This window comes from Crassostrea angulata, chromosome 3 (assembly GCF_025612915.1).
Source record: "Crassostrea angulata isolate pt1a10 chromosome 3, ASM2561291v2, whole genome shotgun sequence".
In the NCBI taxonomy this organism is placed as follows: Eukaryota; Metazoa; Mollusca; class Bivalvia; order Ostreida; family Ostreidae; genus Magallana; species Magallana angulata.
The window spans coordinates 2,207,682-2,222,031 of record NC_069113.1 but is presented as its reverse complement, the minus strand read 5'-3'; the positions used below and the strand labels follow the sequence as shown (position 1 = coordinate 2,222,031).

General features: G+C 39.3%; 1 protein-coding gene across 1 annotated transcript; it reads right to left on the bottom strand.

Annotated features, from left to right (window-relative positions):
* LOC128178990 (dentin sialophosphoprotein-like) lies at nucleotides 1-14,197 on the bottom strand. The gene is made up of 6 exons (XM_052846444.1): nucleotides 13,263-14,197; nucleotides 10,650-10,754; nucleotides 7,821-7,873; nucleotides 6,036-6,152; nucleotides 3,739-3,883; nucleotides 1-2,963 (listed from the first exon to the last, which is right to left on the bottom strand). Exons 1-6 carry the CDS (start codon nucleotides 13,444-13,446, stop codon nucleotides 868-870), a joined length of 2,700 nt encoding a protein of 899 aa, XP_052702404.1. The 5' UTR covers nucleotides 13,447-14,197; the 3' UTR covers nucleotides 1-867.
* Between the last annotated feature and the right edge of the window lie 153 nt (nucleotides 14,198-14,350).

Sequence of the window (14,350 nt, the reverse complement as noted above, 5' to 3'; positions counted from 1 at the left end):
TTAAATGTATTGGAACTTGAGTATATTTATTAATAATAATAGATATATAAAACATGTATAATAAAAACAAATGAATATTAATAATTACATATGTACAAGATTATATAAACAATTGAACACTTCCCGAAACCAAGCCTTTTTTTATTATTTACACGCGAGTACCGTGTATTTTACACGTGTACTTCACGTGCATGACAGATGTGTGTTATGTATTACATACATAGAGCAGCACTTGATACTCATTCGCTAAAGATACACAGTGACTTTGTCATTAACTCATTTTCGGTAATCTCTTTCTACTTTTATTTACAATAAATAGTTACAGGGATATAGATGGATGATAATTTCATATATTGGACGACGAAATACAAACATGTACTGTGTGTTATTAAAATATATCTATAAAATTATTCAATTTATACATAATCAAACAGTGCATAAGTATATGAATCGTTATTTAAAACTTAAAAAGATAAACATGAATATAAAAAATATATTGATCATAAACTACTGGCGTAATAAAGGGGCGATAACTGTTTTGATCTTAAAAAGCACCTTTGCTGGAAACAACTGCAATACACAGAGTCAGAGGGGAATACCCAAACATATGCGATAATTCACTGTGAAATATAAAAATTAGTGTGTAAAATATTCAAAATGCTTGTAACAACGATAAGATATGTTTATTAAAAATTACAAAAATCAATCTATTTAAAAAGTCACGGTAAAACTTAAAACATTTGCTATTCAATTCATAAAGTCGCAGTTTTTCCAGATATGTTGAATTTGAATAAATAAAAGAAACGCTAAAACTGCAGCTATCTAAACTTTTAAACATGATATGAATATTAGGAACACTTAATTAAGTTAACAGTCCTCTTCATCGCCCACAGTTATGTCCCCTGAAAGAGAGAACGGTCCCTTTCCCTCGGGGGTGGATGACGTAGGATCACGTGATAGGTTAGAGGTAGATATGTTTGTGGGGGTTTTGACCGGAGTGGACTCGCGCGAGGAGTTTCCCCCGTTCTGGTCGCTGTGTTTACTGAGGTAGGGGGGTGGAGTGCCGGACTCCCCACTCCAGGAGTCGGGTATCGATTGTTGGGACCCTGAATTGTCTGAAGACAGATTGGCGAGGTTTTCTCGAGCACCGAACATCCTGGCTTTCTTCAGCAGTCCGTTTTTGTTATTGCTATTGAGGCTTTCCTCTGATGAGTTGAACGTTTCTTTGTCTTCCTCCTGAGAAATGATGCTTTCGTCATTGTCTATAGAATTATGGTCCATCCAGTCGCTGGAATCGTCTTGCGGAAGTTCCGAGAACGACCCGGCGCGGACTAGTCGCTTCCCGGACCAACTCAGGGAGCTGTCCGACATAGCTTTCTTTGCCAGGTTGTCTTCACAAGATTTAGTCCTGGCCACATTACCCCCCTCGGAATCCTCCGAGAGCCGAGACAGCACCGTATTACCCGATAAAACGTCATCACGAACCTCGAACGCCACACCCTGTTTCACAGCCCCCCTAGAATTCTGTTTTAACTTTTTCTCTATGTCATTGAGCTCCATCATGGATATGTCGTACGACATTCCGCTTTGTCCTTCTTTGGTGTTCCGTTTTGGGTAGGGAGTTGAGAATAAATCGTTATTGTTGTTCATGTTCAGATTGAACTCCACACTTGTGACGGTGGTGTTTGGGGAATCCCCCTGCTGCGACTGATGGTGCTCCACGGTGGATGTTGAAGTGTTCCCAGAGTCATTGAAGTAGCGTAGAATGGAGGATTCTAGCTCGCCTTTTTTCAGATGTACAGGAGTGATGACGTCCTCGTCTACAGAGGGTGTGTCCTCCGGGGTCTGGGGCCTGAATGTCCCCTCCATGTCAGACAAGCTGTAATCCACTAATGTCCTACTAGCCTCCCTCGGAGACTCCATTGAATCATCCACACTGTTGGATGTAATATCCAGGGACGATAACTGAATTTTGTCCGATGATATGTGTATATTTCTGTCTGATTTCTGAGGACTGATGAGGTCCTCGAACACTTCGGAGTCACTTTGACTCGGTGCTGCATTGTTCGTCTTTGACATTGACACAGATATATGGTCCTCCACTATATCCGGCATGGTGTCTCTTGGAGACATCTGACCATCGCCTGATTCCTCAAAGGAAGACAGACTGGAAGATTCACTGGAGGATTTCTTTTTCTTTCGTTCCGGTTTGATGGGACTGGGTGATTTCGGTTCCGCCTCAGTGACCGTGCTGTCGGACTTGAAGGACACGTCTGCTAATGCTGCCTCCTTGCCTTCCGTTACACTGGAATCTAGCTCAGGATTAAGCTTAGTTTCCGGGTCTTCATAGGATAAACGTATCATGTCTAATTTGTCTTGTTCATTCAGATTATCAAACACAGATGAAAACTGCATCCTTTCAGTCGCAGAACTGGGCGAGGACACCGTACCATCTACACTGTCATTGAACTCGAGGGGTGGGGGAGGGATGGATGGTTGCGGGGGTGGGGTATCATCGTCATCATCCGCTCCAATGGGTGGAGGAACCAGGCGGGTCAGCGGCTGCTTCTCCACCGGACTGGCGCCCTGCTCCACATCGGCTGTGATGTGGATTTCCGGCGAACTATTGGAACTACTTTTACCTTCTGTGTCTACATCCACGCGGAGGGATTGTTGGACGCTGGGTCGAGCCTCCTTTGACTGCCGCATTTCACTCATGCTTCTTTTGGGTGTGTAGACCGGCTCTCGGTTGATCTTGAGCAGTGTGTCCATGGACTGACTGCGGTACAGGGGGTGGCTCAGGATGACCTTCTGATGCCCTCCTCGCCTCTCACGCGCCTTGGACGGGCGCTCTTTTTGGAGCGTGATTTTGACCGGGTACGGGGAGGCGTAGCTGAGAATGGTAAGGGCGTCCTCATATACCATGTTCTCAAAGGATACAGTCACACTTAGAATGCGGTCCCCTGAAAATTAAATACAGAGTCATTTTCTATAAGTTCACAAGTTCTTGCAAGTGGAAACATTCGTTTTTTCAATCAGTTATTTAGATTAATGTGATAACTTTATTGTTGTTGAATTGTTGTTCACAAATTCTGGAACAAGTGCATTATGTACAGTTACGACTTTAGTTTGTTTGTAATGTTTTGTCAGCCTGTCAGCAATACATCAACATCACGTATAGATCCTTAAGATGAATTAGAAAAAGCATTCTCTTTTAAACCTTATGCATATTTTATCTTTTTATACTTTTTTTTTATCGTAGATAAAAAGCTAAGTTTATTTGTTTTAATAATTGTCCACCAACATTAAATTAACTGGATGAAATTTACGACTTAATGTGTGTGGTATAAAATTCTCTTCTCATTAACAGAACAGGAAATGGCCTTCCGAATTAATTAATGTAGATAGGTTCTCTCTAGGTGAAATATCTCCTTTTTCTCTATGAGTGACTATTATAAATCTACTCAATTAAAACCTCTTCACCTAGAGTGCGACTAATATGGATGTTATGGTTCCGGTCTGGGTTTTTATTCATTCGCCTTCATTATCAAGCATATGGACCGATCGTTTCCCTAGCTATAGTTGTATATCTGTAGTTGGACTAAGTCGGAATACTTAATTATTGTGTTTACATCAATTTAAAATATTTTCTGAGGTCCCAACTATCTCTACCCCTCCCACCCCTCCACCCCCTAATACACCACACTGTGCCAGACTCGCAGATGAGTAGATACTGACCGACGTGGACTTTTCCGGACTCCACCGCAGGACCACGGTTGTGGACCTGGCTGACAAATATCCCGTCCCTCATACTTCCGGCGATGTTGAAGCCCAGTCCTATGAAGTCTTGACTGTGGAGCCATGTACTGGTGATTTCAGGGTCCTAGAATTACAAACATAAAGGTGATTTCAGGGTCCTAGAATTATAAACATACAGCCAACATTGATACAAAACGTCTGTCCTTCTTGACATAAATCGTGTATTTGTAGGCTAAACAGGGAATGTTCTAATTAATTTTTTTATTTATCTGGTTTCAAAACAACAGCCAAATTTTGAGTTTTAACAATGGTCAAAAATTTTTATAATTAAAAGAGGGAAACTATATCTTCCCTGCATTATTAAACATTAAAGTATCTGTATCTAGGCCATTAGACGAGTCGAAAATGATATGAATATAACCATTTCTAGGAATAAAGTAGCATTGTCATTATTTTTAATAATCTATCAGTTTAAAATAGAACTCCCAATAAAACGTTTTCTATTTCTGTTCAGATAAACAACTGAATTGTTTTTCATTTGATCGATGTTTAATTTGTTATGTTTTTATAGCCGGCCTTTGTCTGTGTATAGTTTTGTCTGATTTACTAGGGTCCATGTAGATTATTGACAACTGCAAGCATCATATTCGATCAACAGTTGATATGTGTTGAGATTGGCGCCATCTTACAGCGCTATAGGTCACGGCACCATCTGGCAGCGACAAACCACCGACCCAAGAGGAGAGTGAGTCAAATAAGCAGTAAACCTTTGTCAGTGGACACCGAGAGACATTGCATCCCCCTTCTAGTCTATTAATGAAGCCACTGGGTACCACACACTGTATGTACAAGTTAATTGAGTGTGTAGAGCCAGGGCATCTCTTCTGGAGACTGGTGATACAAGGCATGTAGCATCCCCCATCCAATGCAACACATGGATCATAAATAGGGGGACATCATATTATTTAAGCATCAGTAGAAGAAACGTTTAAAACAAGGATGAACAAACACAAGTGACTTAAAGGCTGGCATTGAAACTAAAGATCGACATTATCATCAACTGCTATTGTAGAAGAAAGTCTTGCATACAATTAAGTGACTTGAAGTTGTGTAGAATTAAGCTAGGATACCAGTAGAAGAAAATCTTGCAGCAACTGAACAATGAGCACTGATTTGAGGGTTAGTGGGGATTTGTTCTCCCCAGGACAGGGACTATAAACATCATTGTCGTCATTTGTAAATTATTAAATAGGTGCTGAATAGCAGGATTATAGCAATACGATTACTCCAATGGGCCTGATAAATAGGAAATAAGCGTCCTTATCGCCTGATGCCGGTGGCTGTCACTGATATCTGGTCGTGGAGAGCTTGGCGTAGTATAACCCCACACAATCCGGCGAGGGGCTGATATACACTACAGCTGATTACGTATATTTGGACGGTTTGTTTACCTGAGTGATATTGACACAGCACTTGAGTGTATCTCCATCATTAAATAGACATATATCAGCTATCTACACTACACGTATATATATATATTTACACCATTCAGACCGCCCAACAAACACAGTCCATTCATATCGAACGCCCTCCGATGCCTGACCCCCTGAGGACCAGGCTTATCTCTCATCATTAGTGAGTGGTCATTGGCTCCATTAAAACGGCATTATTGCCCCTAATAAACAGGCGTGATGTGGGGACATCAGAAAATAAACACGAGAATTAAACTGAATCGCTACATGTTTCACACATCCGCCCATCGTAAACCTGCCTCAGTCCGTGTTACCCCGGCCCGCTACAGTGATCAGCTGATACAATAACCATGACAACTCCGGAAATTTAACAGTCATGTCATTTTCTTTATGTAAATACACGTACTATGTATATGTATAGATGGGACGACTTCGTAAGTAATATACGACTTTGAACTATCATGGGTTTTTTTTTTTTTACTGAGAGAGTCTTCTGTTGATCAATAGGTTTGCCGAGGGGGATGAATAATGCACACTTCACACAGTTCACCTACTGAATAAGTTACACGATTTCTGTAAATCTGATTCATTAATAGGTCCCTGCTTTATCTGATTTCTTTAATTTATAGCAATTATTCACGTTAGTTTTTTTTTCCTGAATTGAACAGAATATACTGAACAAGTTTTTATACCGATCACCTCTAACGTACAAGACTATTCGGGTTATTTTATATCCACGATAATGATAAAGCAACATTAACAGTTACACCTATCATTCAGAGGTCAAGGCCAGTATATACCTACCATACAGAGGTCGTCCAATGACCCGTGTGACCCCGGTTTCGGAGGGAGGTCAGACTTTGAGATGGGAGACCAGGACTTTTTTGGGGACGAGGATCTGTTCTCCGTGGGGGTCTTGTTCTAAAAACAAAAACCATTTACATATTATTTTCATCATATATCACGGAAATTTTAACGTAAAACGATTATAATCGTAATACATGTATTCATAAGTTTTCGATAATACTGGTAGTAATGTTTTGTTTTATATTAGTTATTGATAATAATAAAAAAAAAACGGTTTACCAGTTACTAACAAACATAATATTTTGTTTGTGTTGAAGTCACTGATAATCGTTACATCTTTTTTTGTATAAGTTACAGAAAATCGTAATATTTTGTTATATATAACTTATCGATTATCGTTATTTTTTTTTTTTTTTTAAAAGTATAACTTATCGATAATCGTTATGTTTTGTACGGTATGACTTATTGATAATCGTATACTTTGTTATGCATATACATTATCGAAAATCGTAACATTTTGTTTGTGTAAATTACCGATAATCGTAATATTTTGTTTGTGTCAATGCAAGTGTATCTCTTGTTTTCAATCTATCGCTGCATTACGTGTATTAATCATCAATACAAGTATTTTTGTTGCATCTTCGCGATAGTACCGTAATAACAGAATCACCTTTGAAATGAACATAATACATTTACATGTATAACGAATGGACGCTTGCTATTACAATGTGATAGAACATTCTTTCTAGGACAAAGGAACACAGATAATTCACACACATTACATTTGTATTCATACAATGAAGAGTTCATTCGTTCTTATGGTGTATGTAGCATGCTCTCGGGCACAGTTTTCCCTTCATAGTTCGGTAGGCCTATATTATCTTCTTTTTAATTGTCTCTCGTTTTATTCATCTCTAAATCATTATATTGATTAGTATAAGATTAAAACTAAGTATTCTGAAATATAATATATTGAACATATGCTCTTCATTATAATACATTTCTTCATAGTGTCAGTCATTTGTTATTTTCTCATATTTTAAAATATTTAAGCTTTTTAATTTTTGATAAATGAATTTTAGAGTGCACAGGAAGCAATTTATTATTTTGTGAATTAAGCGTTAAACATTAAATTGTTACTGGGACAATGTTAGCTATACGTTGTTGAATAATATTTTCCTTTTATTTAATATATTTTTCCTGTTACATTTGCAAACGTTTTATGCATTTAAATGCCTCCAGTTAAGTCCATTAACATTTAAAAGAATGCTGAATATCTCAAATATATCTGATTTCACAGGCAGATACTTTTTTCTCTCACTTTAGAATTTAGATTTGGAGGCACGCCTATATCGTTTGTTGTGGTTCAAACATTAGCTTGGGTGTCACATAAAATCCAACAAAGCAGCATCTTTATGTCAGTCGTAAATACACTGTAAAAACTTTGGTTTTTCACATGTATCCGGGAAATTTTCTTATGAAATTTCGACCTCAGTTTTGGGGCGATATTAGATGTTTTAAGAATTATATTTTTTAAAATGTTTTTTCACAATCTTTCAGTCTAGATAAATTCTATTCATGACTTTCATGTGTGTAAAAGTGTGCAAACGGGCCAGTGTTATAATATATTTTTTTTCTAAAGGCAATAAAGATACGAGTCTTTCCAATAAAATTGCATGGCAATAAATATAAGCAATTACAGACCCATGGTGCACGTATAACCTGATATTAGGCATGTATCTGTATGTATATGTACCTGTATACCTGTCTTCAAAGACTCACCTGGTGATTGGGAGAATGCGTGTACTCTCTACACTGTATGTACCCCCCAACACCTGTACAAAGAAAAAAAACCATCTTAATATAGTCTAACACTGATGACACTGACATTGTCCATTCAATCATTTACAATTGTATACGGTAATTTACATTAAAGAAATATTAGACGAAGTCCAATTATTTCAGAAATTTTACATCACTTATTTTTTTCTTTCTTTGAAAAGATTTCCCAACACTGTGGCTTAATGTTTATCTATTGAAACATATTATTAGCAGCAATTTTTTTTTCTCAGAATTCAAAGTGGGGTCAAATTACAAAATTTTAAATACATAAATGAAAATATGCATGCGTGAAGAAAAACGGAGTTTTAACAACCACAATGTACTGACGGAGACTTTTGTGTGGTGAATTCACAGGGCCTGGCTTAATTGCAAGACAAATTACGGCGAGGTTTAATTGTGTGAATCAATCCACTGACTGCCTAGTCACTGTAATGGTTGTAATGACTGACACTTACAATAACGACCAGCCAAACACAGATCACTACTTTGTCCGAGGCAGTTCAGGTTGACAGCGCATGTCTGGGAACAAAGATCGAACCTTAGAGGAGAAACCCGTGTGATAATCCAGATCACGGCCTAAAAGACAATGATTCCAGCCATTGTCCACCGAAAGCTCCAGAGTGGTGTTTTTAAAATCAAACGTATCTCGGCTTTTGGTTTGAATTTCAATTCTTTTAACGTTTATTGCGTCAAATGAATGGAAAACAAGTTAATTTCAGAAAAAAGTCCAATACTGGTAAATTATCATATATCGTCCTATATCATTATTCAGTAGAAAGATTAATATGAAATCATGAATCCTGTCTACATGTATAAAGAGGTAGCGGTCTGACATGTAACCAAGGTCTACTAGAACTCAGATATGATTTCTTTCTGACCTGTCTTAAAAATGTAGGTAAAATGTAGGCCATTGGTTTTGACCAAACCTCAGCTCTAAAAAGCAATCGCAACGTATTGTTACCGGAGATCATAAACCGAGAATTATTTCTTAGACAACCGATGGAACATTAAGATAATTTCAATAATATTGGGTGAATATTTTGCAATGGGATGGTATGCCTCAAAGAAAATGGTTGCATGATCGATTTTTACGACTCAAGAAAATGCATTTTTTTTTTCATAAACAAACATACATTAGTCAGTTGAACTTCGATGTCTGGTAAACTGATATATATCGAATACAATGGATAATATGTCGAAGTTTTTATTCCAAACCACTTATTTATTTATATTAGCTAATGATAATTTAATAGGTATTGAACCCTCGATATCTCGAAAAATTGGATATCTCGAAGTTTTTAGACAGTCCTATCTTTCAAGATAAACGGAGTTTGACTGTATTTTAAACAGAAACCAGCTTATAGACGGGTATCATACATTATGCATACCCCCTCCCCTATCACTAATTATCCCTGATCACGTGGCCCCAATCTTCAGCCCTGACGGCCGCATAAAGTAGATGGCACTGTATATAGTATATACTATGGATTACGGCATTCCTTTCTTTCGAGGCTCCGTGGAATGATGGAGGAAAACAAAATGACATAGAACTTGGAGATTTGATAAATTTGTCAACCTTTAATTTGTGTAGCTCATTTTGCACGCCGCCTGAGTTTTATTGCGTGACCATAGCTAAGAGTAAAGATTTGTAAACATTCTTTTGGTTTCTTGTCCGTCAAATGTTTTAACTTCAGGAATGCATGTCAACCATGTTATGACGTGGAAAAAAGGCATGTGAAAGAATGTAAATTTGATTTTACTAGTTAAAACATTCCACAAATTTACAAAACACAGAACTTAGTTAATGGTGTACAAGGTTTAAAACTGTATAATAATTAACAGATCGAGTCCTCTGTAATTAAGTTGTCAAAATGTAACGCTCTCACATAATCCAGCTATCTTCGTCGTTTTGTTACCAGTGGGTCCTGTTAACATCTACTGTGGTTTCATTAATTTTCGTGGGTATCAATTTTCGTGGATTTTCTGAAAACCACAGTTTCAAGGATACGTAATTTCGTGGCCAATGTTCCTATCAATACAAAATGTTAGTTGAAATTGAAATTCAATGAACATTTAATTTCGTGGATCAACTTAACAACGAAATCCACGAAAATTGGTGTTCAACGAATATTAATGAAACCACAGTATTTGTTTAACTTTGTCGCGCTTGTTTATGGAAGCTTTCAGAGCTTCCTTACCCTGGGCTGATGTTATCACGGGTAATGGCTATATCAAGTGTACAGAAGCGGCGAGAAACTACCGCGACATTACTGGCCCCTAGTTATCTCCTGGTTTCTCTTTATATGTTGAACAAAAAATATCTCCGATAGCATCAGAGAATGTCTACGATACTCTAATCCATTGGAGGGTTCCGTCTGTATTTTAATAGCAATCAACGTGTTTCCATCAGGGCCTAAACGTTCAGCTCAGTTGGCTTTGGGGTACTTTTCACGATTAAGTAATGCTTATTAATTGTTCTATGAAATACGTATGTAATCTTTGTTGTGACGGTCAGCTCAATTGATAGGATGGGACGCAACCTGAGGCACAGACTCTGTGATATATTGAATTAATTTATGGATATTTATGAATTTAAGTGGCACAGCTCGGGGTCAATATTTATTAACTATTTCGGTCAGTGCGACCGGTTAATGGTAGTAAAATCATCTGTGAACTGCTAACAAGGGATACAGCTCGAGTCAACGTGATCTCTTTGGGCTCGTAGAAACATTCTCAAAATGACTTAAATCAACACACGCAAAATCTTACCTTGCTCCACCAGGCCCGGGTCTCCCTCCCCGTCAATAAAGGCGGGATTGGCCACACCCTGCTTCCTCTCATCGTGGGTGACGGGGCTCTTGTTTGACTTCAGATCTACAAACCCAGAAATATCGTTACAACAGCCGCATGTTATCAAAGTGCCCGCGCATTATTACCAACGAATAACAATTTGTTCTTATCTCTATATACAACCTTATATGCCATTATGCACTTAAGAAAATCAGAAATATTTCAATCCAAATATACAAGACGTAAGAAAAATTTAGTGACTCAACTTCAAAAGTAGTGATAAACTCATTGACAATCAAAAATTATTAATTAGTAAAAGACAGTAGTAATCCAAAATGATTACTCTAGAGATAGAAATCGCCATTTGCAAAGTGATTTGCTGATAAAAATGTTTAAGTCGATGGGGAGGACATGTTATAGAATGGTGATATTGTGGGGTACGTGGGTGTATTTTAGGTTCAACGAGAGAGAGAGGGGGGGGGGGGATTTGGACTCTGTGACCGTTCCTGATTGATCAGACTGGGGTTGATCCTCTCGTCACAGGTATTACAAGCCTGTCCCCGGTCCTGTTGTTTAGCCCTGCTTTGTTTGTCCCTGACTCTGATGGAGAGGATTGTCTGTAGCCGATTTGTCAGTTTGTTGAAGGGACCCTCTTTGAGGACCTAGCTGTAAAGCCGCTTATACAGTTCTGAGTGGACGTAGTGACGAATTGCTTTCTGAAGAATCAAAACCACCATCTTAACGCTCTGTGCGGCGTGGGTTACCCACTGTAGGGTCAGGCCGGTGCACTGAGGTACACAACTCATTCTCATACACAGGTACCCCCAGTTCTTCCCAATAACAGGCGGTTTCTGCTAGGCAATGCACTGAACGAAATTTTATTCAGTCCGTACAATCAATAAATCAGCATTAAATTTAGACCATATTTACACCGTGTCTTGGTCAAATTCTCATGCACCTGCTTCACATTATGGATATATTTTTGGGGGAAAGGGGTGATAGGTTTCATAAGATCTTTTAAAGTGGATAACCCGAATATATATATGGATATGGATTTTATTGGTAAAAGCAAGATGGACGAATAAACGACAGTATGCAAAGACAGCTTGAATAAAGTAATCTAAGTTCTTTATTCTACAGGCGATGAAAGAGTTTTATGTGTGGAACAATCTCGCTGTGACGTTAAATAATTTTACAGTATGACTTTTCAACAGAGTATGTGTCCCACCAGGGGTGTTGATAGTCAAGCACGTGGTGCCAGCGTCACACAATGTTCGCCTTGTGTTTCCTAGCTCCGCACGTGCTTCACATCCCGCTTAGCAGGATGTAGTCTGAAAAATAAAAGCAGCACTGTCCGCCAAATATGGACAGTAAAGGAATGACAGAAACACTAATTATATACAAGAAGTCCATTCATGGACCCAGTACTTATAGATATATACGAGAACTGAAGAAGACCATTCATGAACCCAGTACTTAGATATACAAGTAGTCCATTCATGGACCCAGTACTTAGATATACAAGTATTCCTTTCAAAGGTTATTCTTGGTCTACTCATGGACGCATACTTCTAAAAACTTTAAACCCTATAATGCGTTTATTGCCCGGGGTAGTTTTTTCAATGAGTGGAGACGTCTGTTTTCATTAATAATAAAGAGGTCTTTCAGTGTTCGGGGATTGGACAGGTTCCAATTCACTGACCATCCCACTGTCCGGCGGAATTAAAGCATGGGGACAGAGGTACCATCACTGACCCGATGTCCGGCGGAATATTAAAGCATGGGTGGGAGGGGGGAGGGGTACACCATTACTGACCATCCTACTGTCCGGTGGAATTAAATCATGGGTAAATGGGGGGGGGGGGAAAGGTCATCACTGACCATTATTATGTCCAGCTCCATAAAGGAAACAAATCGAAGAGGAAGGGAGGGGGGGGGGGGGGTATCAATAGTGTGACCAAACAGAAAGTTAGGTCGCGTGTAGACTGTATGGAGAAGTTAAAACAATATTTTGTTACAGAAATACTTGGGTTGGGTGGCACTCTCGGTGTTTGTATATAAACCCTGGTTCCTAATTATCAGCGATCTACTACTTTAGTCAATTAAACTGGTCCAGGGACTGACCACGTGTTGTGGATAACATATAAGACGACCTGGTCTGTACAATATACATACTCCACGACAAAAAACTCCTAGCATTCCTGAGCGTTTTATTACCCTCGTGTGACACTAGTGGCTTGTGTCAGGGAACAAGCCTATTCATCATTCAGCGAACGTCTGACTCTGGGCGACGGCAGAATGGGACCCCGTGCCGTCTGATTGCCCCCGCTAGAATGACTTCCCCAGATATTATGTCCTTTGTGAATTTCGATAATTCACACTTCATTAAGCGTGTGTGTGTATTTGATAGGTGACTGTAGGTGTCAAAGTTTAAACACGATGATTTGCACCTGTCCAGATAAAGATAAAATATAAACAATTTACAACAAAGGCAATCGTCCCGTCCACTGGACAACATGGTACAGTGGTGAAATAAGACACCTACACAAGACCAAGGGTCGGGGGCACCCCTAAAGTTGAATGAAACCTCACCTTTCCGTCGTCTCCAGATTAAGAAGAAGATGACTCCAGCGACGATGAAGACGACAGCCAGTGTAGCAAAGATTGTGGCCACGACGATGACTGCGGGGTCGGTCTGGTCCGGACAGGGCTGCTGACCCCTGACCCCCAGGGCCAGGCACCCCAGCAGTAACAGCACCACTCCTACCGAATTCATTCCAGGAATTCCTTCACATTAAAAATCCAGAGCAATAAAATATCACAGTCGCATGGCATCAATTTTGATGTGGATAAAATACGGGGTTCTCTTAAGAAATAAATATTTGAATTGAATGATCTGAGAAGTGTTTGGGATAAGGCCTGCAGTCTGTCACAATGGTGAGCGATGCCTGTCCCGCATTCAGATTAAGCATTCAAAACAACTGTCACTGGAATGTGAAGCGCGGTCATCCATGAGTGATCACTTCACACGGCCACACCAGACTCAGTCGTGGGACGGGCCGAAACAGAAAGTACGCGGACACACTGGGTCCTCGCTGTCAGTCCGAAGCGGTCGCCTGAATAGCTGGCATTCCGAGTGTTTCTACGGTGTAAATATTGATTTGCCAAGGTAGATAAACAGCATTCCAAGATTCCCTCTTACCTGTGTAAAAATAGCTACAGGTGAATAACGACACCGAGCGATTATACCGGGCCACCTTACGGGGCCGACACGCGAATTCTCACTGCTGGAATTTTAAACCTTGGAACTGCTTGGCGTGACGGGATTAATACAATAATAATTACATCAGCCTTGTAATTCTTTGTTAAAACTTTGTTAGATTTTTACGGTCAAATACAATCCATGGATAAAGTTACGCAATAAGATATACAGCCCAATATAAATGCTAGGATATACAAGGACAGGCTGATTGTGTCACTTTTTGGCCGTGGGACACGCCCACCTTGCACCAGGGACATGGATTTGATGACCAGTGACTGTGAGGCGTCAGCGCCCGTGTTAATTATACCAGTCAGCCTGTCACCCCGTACGTGCACACAGTGACCAAAAGGCGACAAGACCAGGTATACACCTGCTGACGGACAGGTTTTTGAGTGTTTTTGTTTTTTTATTAAGTATC

Excerpts from the sequence above, each read along its gene's own strand:
- LOC128178990 (XM_052846444.1), bottom strand. The coding sequence starts at position 13,446 with ATGAATTCGGTAGGAGTGGTGCTGTTACTGCTGGGGTGCCTGGCCCTG. Across the intron at positions 7,874-10,649 it reads CCCGGGCCTGGTGGAGCAAG|GTGTTGGGGGGTACATACAG; the intron begins GTAAGATTTTGC and ends TTCTTTGTACAG. Across the intron at positions 6,153-7,820 it reads CGCATTCTCCCAATCACCAG|AACAAGACCCCCACGGAGAA; the intron begins GTGAGTCTTTGA and ends TTTTGTTTTTAG.